General features: G+C 41.3%; 2 protein-coding genes across 4 annotated transcripts; one reads left to right on the top strand and one right to left on the bottom strand.

Annotated features, from left to right (window-relative positions):
• The first annotated feature begins 1,684 nt into the window (after positions 1-1,684).
• LOC121969495 (glutamate receptor 3.4-like) lies at positions 1,685-5,898 on the top strand. 2 transcript variants are annotated; one of them, XM_042519634.1, is made up of 7 exons: positions 1,685-1,985; positions 2,164-2,449; positions 2,524-3,869; positions 3,978-4,255; positions 4,380-4,411; positions 4,501-4,907; positions 5,006-5,898. In XM_042519634.1, exons 1-7 carry the CDS (start codon positions 1,890-1,892, stop codon positions 5,465-5,467), a joined length of 2,907 nt encoding a protein of 968 aa, XP_042375568.1. In that variant the 5' UTR covers positions 1,685-1,889; the 3' UTR covers positions 5,468-5,898. The 2 variants fall into 2 exon arrangements, with proteins under 2 accessions (XP_042375568.1, XP_042375569.1); XM_042519635.1 differs by having other exon boundaries at positions 1,686-2,020.
• On the bottom strand, positions 5,628-8,548 carry LOC121969496 (protein HEAT-STRESS-ASSOCIATED 32-like). 2 transcript variants are annotated; one of them, XM_042519636.1, is made up of 6 exons: positions 8,112-8,548; positions 7,261-7,317; positions 6,947-7,138; positions 6,657-6,867; positions 6,004-6,227; positions 5,628-5,919 (listed from the first exon to the last, which is right to left on the bottom strand). In XM_042519636.1, exons 1-6 carry the CDS (start codon positions 8,454-8,456, stop codon positions 5,809-5,811), a joined length of 1,140 nt encoding a protein of 379 aa, XP_042375570.1. In that variant the 5' UTR covers positions 8,457-8,548; the 3' UTR covers positions 5,628-5,808. The 2 variants fall into 2 exon arrangements, with proteins under 2 accessions (XP_042375570.1, XP_042375571.1); XM_042519637.1 differs by lacking the exon at positions 7,261-7,317 and having other exon boundaries at positions 8,112-8,471.
• Between the last annotated feature and the right edge of the window lie 15,879 nt (positions 8,549-24,427).

Below are 24,427 nucleotides of genomic sequence, written 5' to 3' on the forward strand. Positions count from 1 at the left end.
CAATTGAGATTTTTGTTCTAATAAACTTATGATCTTTCCCATGTATTTTCAATATGGGAATATTTTTACAACCTTACAATTGAAGGCAAGGTGTGAAAGATGAGGAAACATCAGAGGGATGCAAGGCTGATGAAAGAGGCTAGAAGGCAAGGTCGAGGTTGTGCGAGTGAGGACGAGTGTATGAGAGATTGTACTCAAGGTAAAATCTTAGGTTTAAGGTTTTACCAATCGACTGACAACTAGACCAATCGACTGGGGCAGGGCACAAAATGTTTTTGTGCCCGACGATTGTGAAAACTAGTCTACTGGTACTATAGCCAATTGACTGGCACTGTAGCCAGCTAACTGACACTATAGCCAGCTGACTGGTACTGTAGTCAGCCAACTGGTACACTGTAGCAGTCGATTCATAAAGAGTCATTAGCAGAATCGCGAATTCTATAGAGTGTTGTCGTTGGCCAGCACCAGTCGACTGGTAATGGTAAAATCAGCTTGATGATTTCTTTAAGCTCTATATAATATAGCTTGGAGTGGCTGGCCTTGGCGATGAAAATTAGACTTGGTTAAAGCCTAATTAGAGTCTCCAAGGTCTTGATCAAGTTTGTGGCGAGGTTTCTCTACCGATAAGGAGGATTGTACTAGCCGGAGTTTTGGGAACTAATCCACCGACGGATGGAGATCGTCCACCTTACGAACAACCGTAAAGTAGGAGCTTTATTTTTTAACCACGTAAATCGACGTATATTATAGTTTTTTCTTCTTGTTGTTATAGTCTTTAGAGTTAAGTTTTCGTTATACTTGTTGTTTTGTATTTTCACTATGCTAACAAGTGTAGGAAGCGATCGAAGTGGGTGATCGACTATTCACTCTCTTCTAGTCGGGCTTCAAGGTCCCAACATGTATCAATCGATTAGGCTAATCGATTCTAATCAATTTGTCATGATTTTAAGCTATTAATTGATTGACAAAAATTGTTAATCGATTGATTGTATCAAATTGATTGACCTAATCGATTAAAAATCGATCCCATATTCGATCCAATTGTACTAATCGATTGACAAAATTCATCAATGAATTGATGTTAACTTAATCGATTAGATAGTCAATTCAGCTTGATTCTATTAAGATGATCTAAATCCTTAGCTTCCAATCATTTATATAGAGCTTCTGATCTATTATCAATTTATAAATAATAATAGATCATGCTAATTCAACCGTGTAATAATTCAAAATCTAATAAATTTAAATTAGATCATTTAAATGTTCAATTGATATCCACAAATATAAATTACCGATAGGCCCACCCTATATAGATTAAATCCAACATCGTCATGACGTGAACATTTGTGGATGACCCTGGTTTGCAAGTAACTTCAATTAGTTGAAGCTATATTTTTTTTTCGTTCCTAATTTATGCAAACAGGAGCAAGGAAACATATATGAGCTGGCTTGTCCTCATCCTAGATATTTGTGAATTAATTTGCAAAACTAAAAGCTCAATCAAGCACGAGGTGATAAAACTCCATGCTCCTTCGAGGCTGCTGGTCATGGATTAATTCTCCCAATTATTCGAAAGTGATCGAAGTAGAAGAGGACAAATTCTTACAGCTTTGGAGAATCTACAAATGCAATTGATCAGCTGGCTTCATCTCTGGCAGTGGAATGAAATTGAAGAATAAGCAATTGCAGAGCTTGGGGTTTGTTTATTTGGGCGGATGAAAAGAAGAAGGAAAACAAAACAAAACAAAAAAAGTTAAGATATGCCTTTTTTTCACTCCCCATCCCACCTTAGCTTCCCCCCCATCTCTTAGGTTCCCACCAGGTAAACACATTATAAAGGAATAATAGGAATAGTCAAGCTGCCATCAGCTTCATGACACTCCATAGAGATGAAGAAAGAGATAGGTGGAATCGTTTTTCTACACAAAAATAAAGTAACAAGCAAGGTTCTTTCCCCACTGCAATCTTCTACGCTTATAATGGAGGTATTGTTCATCTAAACAGCCAAAGGAGGTTTCAGGTTATCTTTCTACTTTCTGTCTCAGTTTCAATCTCTTTTTTCATACCATATTTTTTCTTTTTCTTTCCCTTCTTCCGAACAAAAAATTCATTTCGAGCACAGAAATTGATAAATAGTGCTGGTTTTCACCTGAATTGCTGCAGTCGACGGCCATGGTTTCCCTGTGGGTCTTGTGGTTGTTGACTGCACTCGTAACGACTGGGGCAGCAGAAGAGGCGGCGGCGGCGGCGGCTAACGGAAGCAGCAGGCCTTCTGTGGTGAATGTCGGCGCTCTTTTCACCTACAACTCTGTTATTGGAAGGGCAGCCATGCTCGGGATCCAACAAGCCGTCAAGGATGTCAACGCCAATCCGGCCGTCCTCTCAGGGACTACGTTGAATGTCATCCCACAAGATACGAACTGCAGTGGCTTTCTTGGCACAATCGAAGGTGAATCATCGATTTACTTGCCGATGTCGGTTTCTGTTACTCTACATATGATTGAGATCGCACATGTTATGCAGCCTTACAGCTGATGGAGAAAAACGTGGTGACTGTCGTTGGTCCTCAATCGTCCGTCATAGCCCATGTCATCTCTCACGTCGTCAATGAACTTCACGTGCCACTGTTAGCTTTCGGTGCTACAGATCCAGGCCTTTCTCCCCTGGAATATCCCTACTTCATTCGAACAACTCATAGTGATTACTTCCAAATGAATGCCGTAGCTGATCTAGTTGAGTTCTACGGATGGAGAGAGGTGACTGCCATCTACGTCGATGATGATTATGGAAGGGGAGGAGTAATAGCTCTGGGCGATGCACTAGCAACGAAGAGATCTAAGGTCTCCTACAAAGCAGGTTTCCCTCCCAAATCCGACTTGAACGCGATCAAAGACCTGTTGATGAGAGTCAACTTGATGGAGTCTCGAGTATACGTTGTCCATGCCAATCCTGACTCCGGCTTGAACATCTTTTCCCTTGCGAAAGATCTGGGGATGATGGGCACTGGATATGTGTGGATAACCACTGATTGGCTCGCTTCCAGTTTGGATTCATTCATAACAGCTGATCCAAACACCATGAGTCTGATACAAGGAACCATCGCGCTTCGCCATCATACCCCAGATTCTGCCTCGAAGAAGAGATTTATATCTAGATGGAATGACATGATCCGTCAAGGAGAAGCTAGTTCAGGATTGAACAGTTACGGTCTGTATGCTTATGATTCAATTTGGTTGGTTGCGCATGCAGTCGACCAATTTCTAAACGAAGGACAGACGATCAACTTCTCTAGTGATCCTCGACTGCACGACGCTAAGGGCAGCAGGCTTCGCCTGTCATCCCTGCAAATTTTCGATGCAGGCGAGAGCTTACTCCACAAACTGTTGCAGACAAACTTTACAGGGCTTTCGGGTCGAATGCAATTTGATTCGGATAGGAATCTCATCCGGCCATCGTATGACATTCTGAACGTCGGTGGAACTGGATCTCGGTTGATAGGCTACTGGACAAATTACTCTGGTCTGTCAGTTGTAGCTCCTGAGATTTTATATCAGAAGCCGCCAAACACGTCCCCTCAAAATCAGAAGCTACGCAGGGTCATATGGCCTGGAGATACAGCAGCGATTCCACGCGGTTGGGTGTTTCCAAACAATGGGAAGCCCCTGAGAATTGGAGTCCCCAACCGAGCGAGTTTCAAACAGTTTGTGACAGAGTCTTCCAACTCGGACAATCTCGGTGGCTTTTGCATCGATGTATTCAATGCTGCAATTAAGCTGTTGCCCTATCCAGTTCCATGTTCATTTAAGCTAATCGGAGATGGTTCTAAGAATCCAAACTATGATGAAATTATGAACATGATAGCTCGGAATGTGCGTGCTCCATCTTGTCATAAACTTCCACAGTTCGTCTCCCCGATCATTCTGTTGTTATCACTGCTACCGTTTGTAATTCCTCTCTTTCTCTCTCTCTCTCTTCAGGAACTTGATGCGGCGGTAGGGGACTTTGCTATCGTGAGAAATAGAACCAAAATCGCTGATTTTACGCAGCCGTACACGGAATCAGGGCTTGTCATTGTTACTCGTGTCCGAGAGAGTAGCACGAACGCTTTGGCCTTCCTGAAACCATTTTCAGTAGAGATGTGGTGTGTCACTGGAGCTTTCTTTATCCTTGTGGGAACGGTTGTTTGGATCCTTGAACATCGGATGAACCCAGAGTTTCGTGGTAAACCTAGACAACAAATAGCAACCATGTTTTGGTGAGTTTTCTTTCTGCTAAACAATTTCCTATGAAGAAAGCATGATAAACTTCAACCATTTATCATCTTAGTTTATTAGTTATGAAATACTTAATTGACTTGAGTCATTGTGTCCATCTTGCAGGTTTAGTTTCTCAACCATGTTTTTTTCCCATAGTAAGTAAGAATTGATGTGGATCAGATAGATTTGGTTTTCTTTTCTTTGCTATGATTTTTTTTTTCTTATTCATCTGGCATATGTGCAGGAGAGAACACAGTGAGCACCCTCGGACGACTTGTACTGATTGTGTGGCTCTTTGTAGTCCTAATTATCAACTCGAGCTACACAGCTAGCTTAACATCGATTCTCACAGTTCAACAGCTCTCCTCCGGGATTACAGGGCTCGACAGTTTGATCTCCTCTACCGAGCCTATCGGCTACCAAGAGGGGAAGTTTGCGAGGAATTATATGATAGAAGAGCTCAACATTCACGAGTCCAGGCTTGTGCCATTGAACTCACCTGAACAGTATGCTACGGCTCTTGAGCTTGGACCTGAAGGTGGGGGTGTAGCAGCCATAGTAGATGAGGTTCCATTTGTCGAGATCTTCCTCCCCACTTACTGTCAGTTCAGGATCATCGGCCAAGAGTTCACCAAAAATGGATGGGGATTTGTAAGTATCTTGATCAAACAACTAACAATGTAGTCTGCATATCTGTTACATTGTTCTGACAAATTCTTAGATAGACTTTGAATCTCAATGTCAAACAGGCATTCCAGAGGGACTCTCCTCTTGCCGTCGACTTATCTACTGCGATTCTGACATTGTCCGAGAGCGGGGAACTACAGAGAATCCACGACAAATGGTTAACACGCACTGGCTGTTCTTCCTCCAACAGTGACATAGGGGCAAACCAGCTAAGTCTCAAGAGTTTCCAGGGTCTCTTCCTACTCTGTGGCGCCGTCTGTGTTCTTGCTCTCACCATTTTCTTCATAAAGATATGCCATCAATATACCAGGTACAGCAGCACAGAAGTCGGCGAGTCTAAAGACATTGAGATTATGCGTGAAACCAATGCTCGCCTTGGTAGGTTAAAAAGTTTCAAGGGCCTAATTCAATTTGTTGATACAAAGGAAGAAGATATTGATAAAGCGATTCAGAGGAAACTAAGTGACAAACAGCAACAAAGTTCTCGTACTTCACTTGATGGGTGTTCGGCGTCACATATGTAGAAGTTGGCAGTCAGATGTAGCAAAATATTTCCATCTAGATCAAAATGATTGTATAGAAAATTAGACAAAAGCAAAAGGTTTGATTCCTATGTAACAAAGAACAGCAAGCTCTTGGTTTTCTTGGCACTTTTCAATATATAACAGTGCACATTGTAGAGAGTATTGGAAATGCTTAAGGCCAAACAAATTTCACTTCCATAAGCGTTGTCCAAAACAAGCGTTGAATAGGAAAAAACATACAAGATGTCATGATCGACACAGTTTTATTAACATGCCGACCTATCACACTTAAAAACATACAACACGAGTAACAATACGTGCATAGGTATAATAGAGCATTATTAAACCAGGAAAAAAGATGGTCTAAGCACAGATGAATGGTTTCTTCCCAAGTTGCGACCTCGGAGACATTCTAAATTCATCACTTCAGAGTGGTCCACAAAAAGATTCACCTGCAACAAAAAAAGAGTTTCCATTAGGACACGATGCTAAGGATCCATTAACCTCTCAGGATGAGCAATTGTAGTTAGTAGTACCCTTGGTCCATAGCGTTTGACAAACCACTCAGAGGTCTTGTCATTGGATGCCTCAAACATAGTCTTTTGCAGTCCCAAACGCCCTATAATCTTTGCAACAATGTCTGATCTAAGAGATTCAGCATGCTTGCAAACATCATCAGCATCGATCATAATCATGTCAGCTCCCGCTTCCAAGCAACGCTCAGCCCTTCTGATTAGCAAATCAACGTCTTCAACTAGTTCTGTAAACAAGGATTTCAGTGTAAGAAAAGTCAAAATTTAACATGCACGAGTTGAAGAAGAAACAGGACAATTGCTTTGGCTATGTAGTGATGATACACAGATATACTCTGATCCAAACACTAGGTACTAATCAAAAGTTTTGAATTCAATACTCTTCACAATGTGCACCGTTGCCGTTTACCCTTTCGATTGGATGAAATGCGGATAGCATCAAGGGCAGATTTTCTATATATCCCAACAATTACCAGTAAGAATAATTAGTATTTGAAAGCTGATCAAGAAGATGACAGGAAACGAAAGGTTGTTGCACTAAGTAGACCTTCTTTGGTTATATTTGCAAAATAACTATAGTTCTATGAAGCAAGTTACAAAGCCTTTATTTTCTTTGTTTTCCTCTTCGTTTTTTTTTATGCAGGTATTTCTGCTACCTGAACTTTCAGGAACAGGAGATATGTAGGCTCCAAAAGCTCGATGACCAGGTACAGGAATATCAGACTTTTCAAAATTTATTGAAAACTGTGGCTTTGCCTTAAGACCGTTGCTCTTGATGAGACGAATAAATCTCAATAGTACATCTTCAGGAAGTTTAAGAGATCCAGCATTCAATTCAATAGTGTCAAATCCTAGTCGTTTGCATTCCTGTAAAAGGAAATTAGTGGAAGCCTCCTAGTTGAATAGCAATGGAGAGCATCATACTAAATATCTGAATTCTACAAACCTCGACATAATGCTTGAATGAAGATGAGCCTTTACGGAGCAGATGCTCCGCCCAATCACCTGTGCTGACGTATATATTGTGTTTATGTGCTAAATCTGTTATTTCTTTAATGAAATCGTTTGGCATCAAACTATGTGAACCTCCTGAAAATTTCAAACCATCAACAAACTCTCCCATGGATTCCAAGATCTCCTGCAACCATCATCATAAACTTCTGTTAAAGTGCTATATTGGCTTAAGACAATGACATGTTCAAAGAAAAGGACCGAGAAGGGTGAAAAGAAATTGCTAGCTACTGAACATTTATTGTATACCTTATGTAACATTGCTACTGTACTTCTTTTTTCAGTCATAACGGTATTGATTAAGTTCTGCAGGCATGAGACGTCTAACATGCATTAAGATATAGAAGCTACACAAAGCTGGGCTTCATAGACATAATCTAACAAAACATGCACCCTGATCAAAAATAGACAAAGAACTAGCTATATCATGACAAAACAATACATTCTTTCAATACAATTAATTGGTTGAACACTCATTTCATGATGGCCATAAAACAATTAGAGATACTTAAGTAGTCAGCAACAAGAAGAATCCTATTAATAATATAAATACATAGATTGAATCAAGATTTCGGTATATGTGAACAGTCAATCAAGTTGAACATGGTGTTGGAGCAAGAGGTATTGTGTTCAAATCTTTAGTCTGTGTTGGTAATATTTTCTCATCACTTGTCGGGTTTGTCAATCCACCTACACACGAAAGGTCATATCAAGCTAGAGCCAGGGAATAAGTAGCCTTAACAGCTTCGCCAATCTCATCATTGATCAAGCAAGCAGCAACTTGCCTATATTCCCTCTAGCAGTGGTGCATTTCTCGGACTCTGGTAGCCCATCACCAGAATCTTGTCTTTCCACATCAAACTAAGAGAAACTGTATAAAGAATGAACCCTAAATAGATGAATTAGTGGTAAATAAGAGGAAGGCATCAAAGGAGAACCTAATGTTGGGAATCTACATACAAAGAGTAATTCTCAAGGGGAAAATGAAAAGGGAAACCAAGAAATTACGAGCGACAGGCACAGCGATCGCCTCGTCGCCGTAGATGCACACGAACAAATTAATCGGTCTGAAAACAACTTAAATAAGAAGGGATTTTCACCTCGAAAGCCTGGCGACCGACGAGGCAGTGGTCGGGGCCCCTGATCTCCGTGACGCCGAACTGCCGAGGCTTCTCCGGCCGATCCTCATCCTCGCTGAAGCTCTTCCACCTGTAATACGACAACTCCATTACTGCCTCTCTCTCCCTCCTCTCCTCTCTCGAAGCTAGGATTAGCTGGGGCGCTGGGACGAGCGCAGTGGCCTTTTGCCAAGTCGAAGCTGCATTCATATGCGAGGGAGAAAAAGAGGCCTTTGGGCGATTCTGGAAGCCTCTCGCAGTCTCGCTACACGAAGAATGCGGACCTCCGCATAAACAACCCATCACGCGGAGCATGCGCCAGCCCATTTATAAGCCCAAGTATATACGCCATTTGAACGGAACAGAGTTCCTTGTCTCCTACCCGACCGGCGATAGCTGCCTCTTCTTCGATCCATCTTCTATTTTGGTAAGTTTCTGTTTGATCTGTCCAGTTTTGCATTCGTATCGCTTCCTCCCGAAGATCTATTGACTATTCCTCATTTCCTCTGGGTTTTGCCCGGAAACTAGGGCTTGCTTTTGTTCCTCTTTCTGTTTCTGGTTTACTTCTAATTAGATTACTAGAAATGTGTCGATTACGTATTGATTACTGCTCCGAAAGTTATATACAAGCGATCGGAGGATGATTTATGGTTCAATGGTTTTGAATCAGTTACATTTTGTTTTTCTCGGATAGGAGAAATTTGTCCGCAGAGCGTCGAGAGGAACAAACAAAAGACTACAGCTGCGGCGACAAAAGGAGAACCTGTGTTCAGTAATTTTGTTGTGTAGTAATAGGAGAAACATTTATAGCTCATGCGTAATCATCTGCGTTCCTTTTAGAAACATTTTGTAGACGATTATTTGGTTATTTGCGACTACAATTTGGGTCCCCAGGCGTCCCAGTAGATGATTCTGGACATGGTCTCCTCCGTGCGCTTGGATCCGTCTCTCTCCGCCGCCCCCTCGGCCTGCCCTCGCGACGGCCTCTTGGTCTGCTGCGCGGACACTTCCGTGATGCTGCGCTTGGCGCGGTGGTGCAGCGACCTGAGCGCGTAGTTCCACCGGCAAAGCCCGGCCTGGTCCTTGAGCGCTTCCACCGCCGCCATGCTCGCTGCGACCACCAATGACGCCTTGCTCCCTGAAGCCATGAGCGAGAGCACTCGATGATGATGATGAAGAAGAAAGAAAGAAAGAAGTGGCTGGTGGGGATCAAAATCAAGGAAATAATGTAGAAGCGGTTCCTTTTAAAGGACTCCTGACCTCAAGGGAAGGAGGAAAGAGGACCGAACTGGGGGAGGGGAATACAAGGTGCGTTTGGATGAAAACAAGCGATGCTGCTGGTTTTTCCAGGAAACCTGGGGCTCGATCTTGCTTTTTTGTTTATTCCATATCGCCCACGGCTTAACTCGGCTCGATAAATGCTGGTTTGCACTTGAACAGACCAGGTCGCCCACAGCCAGCATAAATTGGGATGCCCACTTGACTGGAGGTGGCGTGAACATTGATGAGCATGACCCACGAGGACTGAATGCAGTGTAGTTAGCCGATTGGTCATTGTCAGCAGACTTGGATCTCTCCAGTCTACCAGTCAACCGCCTTAATTTTTACAAATTTGTGTACGAGAATCCTGGTCCAGATTGCGTATGAGTACTATTTTATACGTCAATGTAAAATTTGTCTAAACAATCAACTAATATTATATCAACCGAATAATTCTTCCGGCTAATCGTGGATGATGTTTGCGGATAAAGAAAAAGGTAAATGATTTTTACTCGGCTATTTGGTATTCACTAGTATGAAAGGTCGGATCACTCTATCGGTCCCCCATGATTGTCCTCACTAGTAGGAGATAATAAATTAGGTACGCCTTCTATGCATGTAGGACATTTTTTCAATGTTGCAACCCACTCATAAAAGAGGTTAAGATCTTCGATAGAGGAATAGAGCAAAAGAAATTCTTCCATCTTCCGTCTCTAAAATTTCTTTTGCTCTGATGCATTTCGTTTAGTAGAAGCTATTGGAAGAACAATCTATAAAAGATATTTGAGAATTAATTAAATTTAAATACATCGAATTAAATTCATTTATTTATTGAAATGACTTGAGTTGATAATCTCAGATTGTCAGTAGCGGTTGGTTTCTACTAATTGTTTAGTGCATATCGAGCTCCAAGTTCGAGTAACAAAGTTTGAGCTGACTAAAGAGTCGCGTGGGTAAGCAGTAGATTGGTTGACCGGGCAGACAGATCGAGCGGGCAGTTAGACCAAGCGGACAGTTAGCTTTACAATGGACGACAGGGCGACCTAAAGGCAGAGAGGTCGAGCGGTCCAAGCGAGTGGCCAAGCAAGTAGACTGAGCAAGCTGCGACCAGATGAGCTGAGCAGCCGAGTGAACGGAGGGTTGAGCGATCGAATGGTCGAGCGAGTGTGGCCAGGCGGAAAGGCCGACTGAGTTGGAGGCCGAGCAGTTGAACAACCGAGCGAACTGGGTGAGCTAGCAGCCCGAGCGGATGAAGTAGTCGACCGGGCGATGCGGCCAAGCAGGCGAAGTGAACGTCCGGGCATGAGACTTTCTGGGCAAGCGAGTATTTAACCGAGCGGACTAAACGAGCGACCGAGCAAGAGGACTTACGATCGAGCGAACTGAGGCCTACAATGAATGCAGTTTCCTTTAAAATATATTCGCCCCGCCTCCGTTTGTACTTCGAGGTTTTCTCGGGTCGCATGTTTCACATGATACAACGGCTAACTGTGATTCTCACTAAGCACTGGTGGTCACGATGAACTGAGCAGTACCTGACTGTTATCACGGGCACTTCGCCAAGCAAGAGTTGCACGGTAGAGGAGGAGGGGAACGAAGGTGGAGAGCTTTTGCTTGTGTGTGTTTGTTGCCTGTGATTGTAGCAAAAAGATTATGTGGTAAAATGTTGGTTGTTCTACTTGGGCAAATTTTGCCCTGACCTGTTCGGCATTCGGGGCACGCAGGTCGTGCCCACACACGAGCCAACATGGTTCAGTGCAATTCGAACCCTAAATTTGCACCCCCACCCCTACGCACCCACATGTGAGAGAAAGTCTCTCCCCGTGCATTTGTTCACATCATCAATGCATGTAAATCAATATAAACCAACCAATATACCTTGAAACTTCTAATGTGGAATTAAAGTCTCATTCACAATGAAGCCTCATTCTTCTTCCACCTCTTCTCCATTCACATCACTTATATCCAACAATCCCCCACATGAATGAAGATAGGGTATGTGATAGCATTCAAGAGTTGAGTCCAATATAGAACAGGTAGGTTTTACCCTTTAAACCTTCCCTTGTGTTGATCTATTTTCTTACTGACTGATAGTAGACATGATATCCTTGAACTATTCTACCGTTTGTGTAAGCATTGACATATCTCACCTAAGACTCTCCTGATACAACTCAATTCTCATAAGTGTGTTCATTCTTGGCCATGAACACGCCTGGTTCTGTGAGAAGTTCTAAGAATTGTACCTCTAATTTTCTTCGAAGCGACCTCACTTCTTTCTCACATAAGTGATCCCTTGAGAGTAGTCATCTACTATTCTTGATCATTAAAAGTCCATCGGCTTACCCTGATCCAATCACTATTTTATTGGCCTACCCCCCCCCCCCCAATGTGTCTAATCAGTGCAAATTAGTTGTTCCTTTGAACTTAGTTCTTGGGATCTCTAGTTAGCATAAGTTGGGTATCCTCTACACTGATCGCTGACAATGACATCAAGCTCATTCCATGTGATGAGCTTGTAACTAACTCTGTTTAATCCTTTGGTTAGCGGATCTGCTAGATTATCCTTTGACTTCACATAGTCAATAGTGATAACTCCTGTTGAGAGACATATATATCTAAACTTACCATTATACAGATGGTTCTATGTCCGACCAATTTCTGATTGACTATCGTAATGTATGTAAATTACTGGCACAAGTTTCGACCATCTCAGAATATCTTCTAAGAATTGTCGTAGCTATTCAGCATCTTCGTCATATTTGTCAAAAGCTTTAAACTCAGATTCTATAGTGGATCTGGTTATTACTGTTTGCTTAGAACAATTCCAGGATATGACTGTACCTCCAAGAGTAAATACATATTCACTCGTAGACTTAAAAGTCTTTTATGTCAGATATCCAACTCGCATCACTGTATCCTTCGATTACAGTAGGATATCTCGTAGAGTATAGTCCATATTCACGAGTATACCTTAAGTACCTCAGTATTCTTGTTATCCGTTTCTAGTGCTCAACAGTGAGATTACTCGTGTATCTACTTAGTTTACTTACTGCGTAGGCCAAGTCTGGTCGTGTACAACTCATCAAGTACATCAGACTTCTAATCACTCGAGGGTACTTTATCTGAGAGATACTTTCGCCTCAATTTTTCGATAGATGTTGGCTCATATCTATCGGCATTTGTACCAATGCAGTATCACCCTTGATGAATTTCTCATGAATTTTATCCACGTAATAAGATTGACTAAGAACAAGTCTTTATGTTGTTCTAAGAATTTTGATTCCTAGAATCACATTAGCTTGGCTCATATCTTTCATGTTAAATTTTGAGTTCAACATATCTTTAGTGGATTTGATTATCTTATCATTACTGACGTAGTCATTCTCTGTGGTTTTCATGTAGACGCATTTACCACATTCATTGATCTTGAATCCACATTCCTTCATGACATTATCAAATTTTTCATGCCGCTGCTTTGGTGCTTATTTCAAGCGATATAATGACTTCACCAATCTACAAACTTTATTTTTCCGTCCTAACACAAAAAACTCCTCAGGTTGCTTCATGTAGATTTCCTCTTCTAAATCCTCGTTTAGAAATGCAGTATTTACATTCATTTGATGTATTTTGAGATTCCATAGAGCGGTAATAGCCAACAATACTCTACTGGAAGTTATTCTCGACACCAAAGAATACGTATCAAAGTAATCGACACATTCTCATTGTTGATATCCTTTGATTACCAATTTGGCCTTATACTTATCAATTGTGCCATCTGACTTTATTTTATTCTTAAAGATCTACTTGCAACCTAGTGGTTTATCTCCCGGAGGAAGATCTACAAGTTTTCAAGTGTAATTTTACAAAATAGAGTGTATCTCAGATGTAATTGTATCTCTCCAGTGAGGTCCATTAGAAGAGTCTGCGGCTTCTGAGTAACTTCGGGTCTCACTTTCCAATATGAAAGTGATAAAATCTTATCCGTATGATTTTTCTACCTGAGCTCTTTTGCTCCATCTAAGCTTAACCTCCACTGGTTCCTCATCATCATCTTCACCTTGTGTTTCATATGCCTGTTTTGAGGAGTTAGCATCCTCTCAGGTCTGATACGAAAACACATGTTCGAAGAACGAGACATTTCTCGATTCTATTATCGAGTTCTTGTGTATCTCCGGTATGTGTGACTCATACACAAAAAATCGATACACACTACTATTTTGTGCATATCCAATAAATACGTAATCAACTGTCTTTGGTCCTATCTTAATCATTTTCGGATCAAGCACCAATACTTTAGCAAGATACCCCCATATTTGTAAATATTTGTAGGATAGTTATCTTTCATTACACAACTCATAAGTGTTAGGACCAAAAGTAGCTAGAGGGGGGGGTGAATAGCTCGTCGCGCTTCGCTCGGTGCTCGGCGTTGCTTGTTCCTTCAAAGATGTGCAGCGGAAAATACAGAAACAAACACACAACGCTAACACGATTGGTTTTACTTGGTATCCACCTCACAAGAGGTGACTAATCCAAGGATCCACACCAACACACACACCCTCCACTAAATAAAACTCTCCTTTATGGTAACTACCAAAGGCGGAGAAGCCCTACAAGACTCAATACAAGAAGAGAGGGAAAGGATACAAGAAATACAAGCTTACAAGCTTACAATGAGTACAAAACCCTAACCCTAGCTTCTCTTCTTGGCTTTGATCCGCCTCTTGACTTGGAGAGCTTCCAAGATCCTTCAAGAACTGGCGATCTGAGCTTTGTGAGTGCTGAGGAGTTGGCGAGAGCTCGAGTGAATCGGTGAAGAGATGCCGCAGCTATAAACGACGCCAACGGCCGGATCCCAATCGATTCGAATGTTCCCAATCGATCGAGGCTTTGGATCGATCCACGGATCGATCCAGCGCCTATCGCGAACTCCGATCGATCCACGGATCGATCCACGCTTATCGCGCGAAGCAGCCGCCAATCGATCCATCGATCGATTGGGACCTCTGGATCGATCCACGGATCGATCCGTGGCTCGATCGGATCGATGACTGATCGATCCAAGACTTGATTTTTGTCCAAAACCAAGTCCCAAACCTCCCAAACCAACATCCGGTCAACCTTGACTGGTATGTCATGCCTAGCATCTAGTCACCCTTGACCGCTAGGACTCCTTACCAAGTGTCCGGTCAACCTTTGACCCATTGGACTTTTCTCTGTGCCAAGTATCCCGTAACCTTTGACCTACTTGGACTTTTCTTTCATGCCAAGTATCCATCAATCCTTTGACCTACTTGACTTCCCAAGACCAGATGTCCGATCATCCTGATCCATCTGGATTTTCCCTGCCCGGCTTCACTCACGTGGCTTTCACCTAGCTTCTCTCACTAGGGTTTTCCATCCGCCAGCTTCACTCACTAGGACTTCCTCTTACCTGGATTCACTCACTTTTCTTCCCGGCTTCACTCACCAGACTTTTCTTCCGCCTGGCTTCACTCACCAGACTTTCATTTAGCCTAACATCCCAGTTAGGACTTCCCGATCAAGTATCCAACAACCTTGACCTACTTGACTCTTCTTCAATCAATATCTTATTGTCAAACATCTAAACCCAAACCAAGACTCACCTTGGTTACCTGTGTCAACCTTGACCGAGGGATATTGCACCAACAATCTCCCCTTTTGATGTTTGACAATACCACAATAACACTTACAATCCCATATGTAAGTTAGGCTAATCCCATAGCCTCCTTCTTCATGCCACTAGGTAATGAAAGCATAAATTAAGCTCTTCATTCTCCCCTAAGAGAGCAAACTCCTCTAATGAAGGCCTAACTTACTCCCTTTCATGAGTCCTTTCATTCTCCCCATGACCTTCCCATAGGTAATGAAGGACTAAGCTTAATCATACATTCTCCCCTATTGGCACACATCAACCCATCGTTTGACACACATCAACCTATGCTCCAATTCTGGGCACACTTCAACAAATCCATTTGTTGAAGACCTCCCTCAAGAGTTGCTCATCGTTGTTCACAACATCACCCAGATCAACACGATAATGAAGGTCTCATACCCTTCATTTATCCTTAACTTCTCCCTCAATGTAGACAACTACCCAACCTTGAGCATTATCTACCACTTGAGTGTCCACTTGAAATAATGAGGATATCCACTCCCCATTTCTCCCCATTTCAAGTTTAAATGTTCAACCTTGAGCAAGTTCACAACAGAAGGTTAACCACCTTCCAAGATTTATGAAAAATAATTTTCATGTCTGTAAAGAGTCCCTCCCCCTAAAGACATGGTGGTGACTTCTGTCATTGCACCAACAATGACTTGGAATCCCTAACACATTAGGAAACCCAAATTTAGAAGTTTTGAGGTTCAAATATTCAAAATTTGAAACAACCTCAACCTAAACTTCTACTTAGTCTTCGTTAACCAATCCATCCTTGTTTTCAACATGAAAACACCCTTTGTATGTATACAAATGTATTTAAGGGGTTTGGAATGGTTACCTAGACTCAAAGAGGTTCAAAGATGCTGAAATCAGGCCTTCCCAGCCAAAATCAGCAACTTGGATCGATTGGAGTTGGGTTCCAATCGATTGAACCTTTCTGAATCGACCGATCGATTCAGACTCCTGGATCGATCGGCTGATCGATCCAGCGAGCTTCTGCTCGCGGGAATTGCCGTTTGAATCGATCCATGGATCGATTCATGGAACTCCAATCGATCCATGGATCGATCGGAGCTCTGATAGTTGCTGAAATTCCATTTCAGTCAACTTCAGAAACCCCTAGAAAATTCTACAAAAATCCAAAAATTATGAAATTTCGTGTAGACATTATTTAGGGCATACTTAATCATGGAAAAATAGCTTTCTATGAAAATACATCATATTTTCAAATATTGACACAAACTTGAAAACTTGCAAAAACTTTAGTGTTTTTCTTCAAGTTTGTGTCTAACTATTCAATGGTGATTACTATCAAAAGATAGCCTTCACCAAGGTTTTCCAAAACATTTTAAAAACATTTTCAAAACCAATATCCCATCATGTTCCTTGGGCATAATGCACATGACTTGTACATTAGCTTTCCCAATGATGGGAAAACACATAACTATGTGTTTTGATGAATTTAAAACTCAAAGGAATGCACTAAATCAACATCTTGAGCTTTGTTCATCATCCTAACATCTCACTTGTATATAATATGCACTAAAACACATACAAGTCACCTTAGAGGTCTTTGTGAGATGTAGATTTTGGTTTTTGCCCTAATCTAGGGATCATGCATATTTATCTAGGCATTTTAGAAATATTAGACATCCACCTAGGATGTCACTTGTCAATAAGTGTCGTTAAATGCCATTTGTCCTTAATTACAAGGAATTAAACTTAATGCATGATTATGTTATGGCATACATCAAAAGAAAATAATTTTCAAAAGAAAATATCCTATTGCTACATGATGTATGAATGTTATGACATGGTATTTTTGGATTTTTCTTAATAAAACATGAATGTAAAAATAGACATGATGTCATGACATATGATGGGCAAACAATCATGGCAAGATTTAGCATAAATAAAATATACCTAGATTAACTATCTAAGTATCCTTAAAGTCTTAGCTAAACTTACACCTTAAACCTAGATTGCCCTAAAGTGCTACAAGAGAATGCCAAAACCTAAATTGGCATTTCTAATTTCCTTGATTTAATGTATGCCAATTGAAAGTAAACATGTCCTCAAATGTTGGCATATTCCATTTTTCCTCAAGAGTAGCACTTTTAAATTAAGGCTTAGTTTGCCTTTAATTTCCTAAGAACATACCAAAATCCCAACTTGGTAGTTCTTGTGTTTTCTCAAATTTGTGTCACTTTAAAATAAAATCAATACTTCTCCAATTTGGCACATTTACTCTTTCAAGGAGTAATCAATAATTCCATTTCATTTTCAAAGGTTAACTAAAACCTTGAAAATGCTCCTTGAGTGTCAATTTCCTCAAAGTTGGGTTAACTACCCTTCTAATCGGAGTTGACACTCTCTAACCCATCTATGGGGTAGAGAAGATGCTCCTAGGAACCCAACACCTATTGGTGCTCCTTGGATGCTCTAGGTACTCACTAGGGATAACTTCCCTAGATACCTTCCTAGTGACCTTGTTGGGCTTCTTAGAAGCCTTGGTCACATTTTCTAGGTCAACTCTAGGGATAACCTCCCTTGTGACCTTGTTTGTGACTTTCTTAGACTTCTTAGAAGTCTTAGTCACATTTATTGCAAAAATACTCTTAGGGATGACTTCCCTAGTATTTTTGGCTTGACCACTAGACCTAGGGTTTGTTCCATAACTATATGGAACTCTATGGTAAGAGGACACATCCTTCTTAGCCTTTGGTTTGTATCCCAAACCTCTATGGCCATTAGATGACCTTTGTGCTCCTAGACCTAGATTATGCTCATTTTGCCCTAATAGGATATTTTCCATCCTTTTTAGGGTCTTTTCCATTTTATCAAGTCTTGACCTCAAGACTTGATTTTCTCTCACTAAGTCCTTAGTATTTGACCCATGAGCATTTTTGTTTCTAGGCTTGTATCTAAAATCCTTAGAGTTCTTGCCTAGGCTTTTACCTACATTCCTAGCCTTAGGGATAGTAGTTTTGGCATGTAGGGCCACATGCTTTTCCTTAAAGCCCTCATGCTTCCTATTCTTATGGTAAATCGCATTAAAATGATAAAAATTTGACCTAGCATGCTTTTTACCATTTTGCAAGGGAATAGGCTCAATGAAAGTTACCTTCCTTTTTACCTTGGAGGCTCCCCCTTGACTAGTGCCTCCTTGAGCCTTGACCATCTTCTTCCCCTTGGGGCATTGACTTCGGTAATGCCCTTTTTGTTGACACAAGAAGCACACAATGTGCTCCTTGCTCTTCTTTGTCCCGGGGGTGGTCTCCTTGGGCTTCTCCTTGCCCTTTTGTGCCACTTGGCCCTTCTTCTTGGCCAATTTAGGGCATTTGCTCTTGTAGTGCCCACTTTCCCTACACTCAAAACATATTATATGATTTTTATTTTTAATTGAAACATTTATACCTTCTTGTATAGGGATGGCACTTGCTCCTCCATTTGATATTTCTTGAATTTCGGAGGTGGCACAATCTTCTTCTTCTTCACTTGACCCGGATGTAGAAGCTTCTCCTTCTTCTTGATCCGGCGTCACCAAATTGCTCCCCCTCAATCCTAGAGGTGGAGGCTTCATCATTTTGAATGTGAAACAAGGAGTATGCTCCCTCCTTGTTCCCTTCGGTGCATTCCCTTGATGATGAAGCTTCTTGGATTTCCTCTTCTTCGGAGGTTGAGCATCTCTCAACCTCGGAGTCCTCCTCTTGGTCTTGATCCAATGAGTCGCCCTCTTTGGATTCTCCTTGATTTGATACAGTGGAGGGGATCTCATGAATTCTTGCCAATTTGCTCCAGAGCTCCTTGGCATCTTCAAACTCTCCAATTTGTTCCAAGATGTTGCTTGGCAATAAATTGACCAAAAGCTTGGTCACTTTGTCATTGGCCTCACATCTTTGGATTTGGTCTTTGCTCCACTTGCTCCTTTTGAGTACTTTGCCCTTGGAATTTGTGGGAGCTTCAAAACCTTCCATGAGAGCAAACCATTGCTCTATCGCCATCATAAGAAAATTTTCGATTCTTGATTTCCAAGAATCGAAGCTTGTAGATGAATATGGTGGAGCCACCCTTGTGTCAAATCCAAGTCCATCTTGGAATTGCATCTTGAAGTTGAGCTTGATAAAATCTTGAACTTGAAGAATTTGCTCCAACTTCTTCACCCTCTAGCTTTTCTTGTTATGCTTGACCCTTCCGGCGATGATTCCGGTGAAGAGCGGCCTCGCTCTGATACCAAAAGTAGCTAGAGGGGGGGGGGTGAATAGCTCGTCGCGTTCGCTCGGTGCTCGGCGTTGCTTGTTCCTTCAAAGATGTGCAGCGGAAAATACAGAAACAAACACACAACGCTAACACGGTTGGTTTTACTTGGTATCCACCTCACAAGAGGTGACTAATCCAAGGATCCACACCAACACACACACCCTCCACTAAATAAAACTCTCCTTTATGGTAACTACCAAGGGCGGAGAAGCCCTACAAGACTCAATACAAGAAGAGAGGGAAAGGATACAAGAAATACAAGCTTACAAGCTTACAATGAGTACAAAACCCTAACCCTAGCTTCTCTTCTTGGCTTTGATCCGCCTCTTGACTTGGAGAGCTTCCAAGATCCTTCAAGAACTGGCGATCTGAGCTTTGTGAGCGTTGTGGAGGAGTTGGCGAGAGCTCTGAATCGAAGCGATTGCAGCCCATCGAACGCTAGCTATAAACGACGCCAACGGCCGGATCCCAATCGATTCAATGTTCCCAATTCGACGAGGCTTTGGATCGATCCACGGATCGATCCGAGCGTCTGCCAAACGCGCTGGATTGATCCACGGATCGATCCAACGCTTATCGCGCGTGAGGGCCCCCAATCGATCCATCGATCGATTGGGATTCTCGATCGATCCACGGATCGATCCGAGTTTATTGGGACGTCTCGATCGATCCACCGATCGATTCAGAGCCTGGATCGATCCACCGATCGATCAGAGCCGGATCGATCCATCGATCGATCCAAGACTTGATTTTGTCCAAAACCAAGTCCCAACCTCCCAAACCAACATCCGTTAACTTGAACTGTTGGTATGTCATGCCTAGCATCTAGTCACCCTTGACCGCTAGGACTCCCTTACCAAGTGTCCGGTCAATCCCTTGACCCACTTGGACTTTTCTCTCATGCAAGTGTCCCTTTGACCTACTTGGACTTTTCTTTCATGCCAAGTATCCAGTCAATCCTTTGACCTACTTGGACTTCCCAGCACCAGATGTCCGATCATCCTTGATCCATCTGGATTTTCCCTTGCCTGGCTTCACTCACCAGGGCTTTCACCTAGCTTCTCTCACTAGGGTTTTCCATCTGCCTAGCTTCACTCACTAGGACTTCCTTCTGCCTGGATTCACTCACCAGGACTTTTCTTCTGCCTGGCTTCACTCACCAGGACTTTTCTTCTGCCTGGCTTCACTCACCAGGACTTTCATTTAGCCTAACATCCCAGTTAGGACTTCCCAGTCAAGTATCCAGTCAACCTTGACCTACTTGACTCTTCTTCAATCAATATCTTATTGTCAAACATCTAAATCCAAACCAAGACTCAGCTTGGTTACCCAGGTCAACCTTGACCTGAGGGATATTGCACCAACAATAAGAGCTCTTATCTATCTATCTTCTTCCGGGACATCTTATTTAAAAGGTAATTAGTTGTTAACATAGTTTCCCTCCACATGAACTCTAGCAATCCAGAGCTCAATAGAAGAGTATTCATCATATCCTTTAGAGTTCGATTCTTTCGCTCAACAACTTCATTTTGTTGAGGAGTATAAGGAGTTGTAATTTCGTGTCTGATCCCATGTTCAGTACACAACTCAGCAAACGGTGATACATATTCACCACCTCGATCATTTCGTACCACCTTAATTATTTTATTAAGCTGATTTTCAACCTTATTCTTATAGAGTTCAAATTTCTTTATAGTTTCATTCTTACTTTTGAGAAGATACACATAACAGTATTTTGTGTTATCATCTACAAAAGTGATGAAATATTTATTCTCACCACGTGTTGGTGTACCTTTAAGGTCGCACATGTCGATGTGAATTAGTCTGAGTGGTTCGTTGCTTCTTTCAATATATTGAAAGGATAACCTTATCATTTTTGCTTCAACACAAATCTCATACTTATATTCAAGATCAAGGTGGAATGCAAGTATGCTTTGCATATTTATTAATTTACGTAACACATCGCAGTTAACATGTCCTAGTCTACCATGCCACAAATATGAAGACTCAAACATATAAATGGAAGAGCTTTCATTTTTATTTATCTTAGGCCTAATGATGATTACATTGAGCTTGAATAGCTCATTAGATACATAGCTCTTTCCTATAAACATTCCATTCTTGGACAATACAACTCTGTTTGACTCAAAAATAATCTGAAAGTCATGCTTGCTTAATAGTGATCCGGACACTAGATTCTTCCGAATATCCGGAATAAATAACACATTGTTCAGAGTAAGGTCCTTGCTCGAAGTCATCTTCAGTGCCACTTTTCCTTAGCCCATGATATCTGAGGTTGTTTAGTTCTCCATGAACAGTCTATCTCCATTGACTTCTTCGAAGTTGTGGAGCAGCTCCTTGTTGCAGCATGTTAGGACCTTCGAATGTGGCTAGAGAGGGGGGTGTGAATAGCCGACCCCAAATTTACGTTTCTTCATACAATTTAGGTTAGCGCAGCGGAAATACAATGTAGAAACGAAAGTGGAGAAGATCAAACCTCAAACACGATGATGTAACGAGGTTCGGAGATGATACTCCTACTCCTCGGCGTGTCCGTAAGGTGGACGAAGCCTATCAATCCGTCGGTGGATGAGACCCCGGATAACCGGCTAATATGTACTCCTTCTGGGTGGAGAAACCTCGCCACAATCTCTCTTGCAACAGCAAGAATGGAGTACAACCAATAGAGAAAGAAAACAAGAACAATATAAATGTAAAAACACTTTGCTTGCCTTCTCGTCGACTGGAGTTCGATGAAGCAGCAACTTCACGATGTCAACAGCAGCTGATCACCCAGTCGAGGGAAGCTCACACGAAGCTTCAGGAATAGGGAGCTCAGCAAAGCTCAGATCGCAAGAGTGAGGAACAAGAACTGTTGTCAACCGTAAGTATTCTACTGCCTTCTTCTACTGTAGCGGCCTTATACCCTTCACCTGCGAAGAAGACAAAGAAGAATCCAGAAATCTAGCCGTTGAGTCACAACGGCTAAGCCTGGACCGATCAGGCTCCATCCTGATCGATCTGGGAGCCATCTAATCGGTCTGTGGACCGATCAGGCCCTAGGCTAATCGGTCCCCAGACCGATCCCCATACTTGTTCTCGTTTCTGATCGCTTCCTGATCGGTCTGTGGACTGATCAGTAGGCTTCCTGATCGGTCTACAGACCGATCAGATAACTCACAGTGACCTCTGTTTGGTTACTGATCGGTCACCAGACCGATCAGATAAACCTGAGTATCACTGGATCGGTCTGCTGACCGATCCAATGCCCATGTGGATTTAGAGTTTCTCATCCCTAAATCCTAAGACCTTCCTGGTCTTGAGAACGAGCTACCGATGTTAGAGTGTATACTAAAAGCCTAGCTTTTGGTATAAACATTTATCTAGAAATAAGAATCACATTGGTCAAATGTCTACATTTATGATAAATGAAGTTGTTCAATTAATTTATATTGTAGATAACATGGTGTGTGGTGTCACACACAGAGGATCATGATTCAGTACCTTATAAATTATAAACAGTAACTCACGACCATAATGGAAAGGAACAAACCATTGGAAGGTCATAGTGTAATTAGGTATTAGTTTATCTTAACTATATAATTACACTAGTACACTTAGAGTGTATTGAGTAGGACCATTAGAGGTCGTTTCTTTTATACTGACTTTATAAAGAAACAAAGACCTCAGTTATTATGGAAGTGTGTGCTCTTAATCCTAATATAATAACAAGCACATATATTTGATATTTATTTCTTTAATTTATCAATGGGTGAGATTTAGTTCGATGAATCAATAAGCCCGATAAGTTGGGAAATGATATCACTTATAGTGTGTGTTGTTGATTATAGAAGGAAACTGTGTCCTAGTGATCTAGGTTGAGAATGTCCCCAAGAGGAGCTCATAAGGATTGTCATGTTAAACCTGCAGTGGACATAGTCCGACATGACGATGAAGTTGAGTGGTACTACCCTTGAGCTAGATATTAATTAAGTGAGTTGTCAGAACTTACTTAATTAGTGGACATTGTTATCTTAAACAGTGAGACTAACACACTCATAATAAGAAGGAGCCCAAATGTAATTTGGGATTGTGCGTAGTTCAATAATAGTTCTTTAGTGGAATGATTATTATTGATGAAATTAAGTTGTGTGTTGGGCGAACACGGGATGCTTAATTTCATCGGAGACCAAAACCAATTCCTCCTCTCGGTCCCTATCGTAGCCTCTAGTATATAGAGATTTATACCCACCGTGTACCCACCTTCTTACCCATCCAATGGGGCCGGCCAAGCTAGCTTGGAACCCAAGCTAGGGCCGCCAAGACCAAGTGGATGAGTCAAGTTGGTGGCCGGCCAAAGCTTGGGTCCCAAGCTTAGGTGGCCGCCACTAGAATATTAAAAGGATTTTTATTAAAATTATTTCTTATGTGGATATCATGATTTTAAAGAGAGTTTAAAATTAAAATTTCCTTTTATAACTTTCTACAAAAGATTAAGAGAAGAGATTAATCTCTTTCCTTATTTGTAGATTAAAAGGATGGTTTTAATTTTGGCAAAACTTTCCTTATTTGTAAATCATCTACATGTTTAAAGAGAGTTTAAAATTTGAAATCTTTCCTTATTTGTTGATTAAAGGAGGATTTTAAATTTTAAGAAAACTTTCCTTTTAACCATGTTCATGATTTAAAAGAAAGTTTAAAATTAATAATTCTCTTTTATTAGTTTCTACAAAAGATTGAGAAAAGATTTGATATCTTTCCTTATTTGTAGATTAAAAGAGATTTTAATTTTAGAGATAACTTTCTTTTATCCACATGTTTAAAAGAAAGATTTTAATTTATTAAATTTCCTTTTTATAAACCAATCATGAAGGGATTAAATTATTGGAGAAATTTTATAAATTTCTGGAGACAAATTAGGAAGTTTTAATTAATTAAAACTCTCCTTGTTTATAGCTTGATGGTGGCCGGCCATGTAAATTGAGAAAAGGAAAATTATTTTTAATTAAATAAATTTTTCCTTTTCATGGCAAAAGAATTAAGGAAGTTTTTAATTAAATTTCCTTATTTGCCAAGACCAAGGATTATAAAAGAGGGG

Source organism: Zingiber officinale, chromosome 4A (genome assembly GCF_018446385.1).
Source record: "Zingiber officinale cultivar Zhangliang chromosome 4A, Zo_v1.1, whole genome shotgun sequence".
NCBI lineage: Eukaryota > Viridiplantae > Streptophyta > Magnoliopsida > Zingiberales > Zingiberaceae > Zingiber > Zingiber officinale.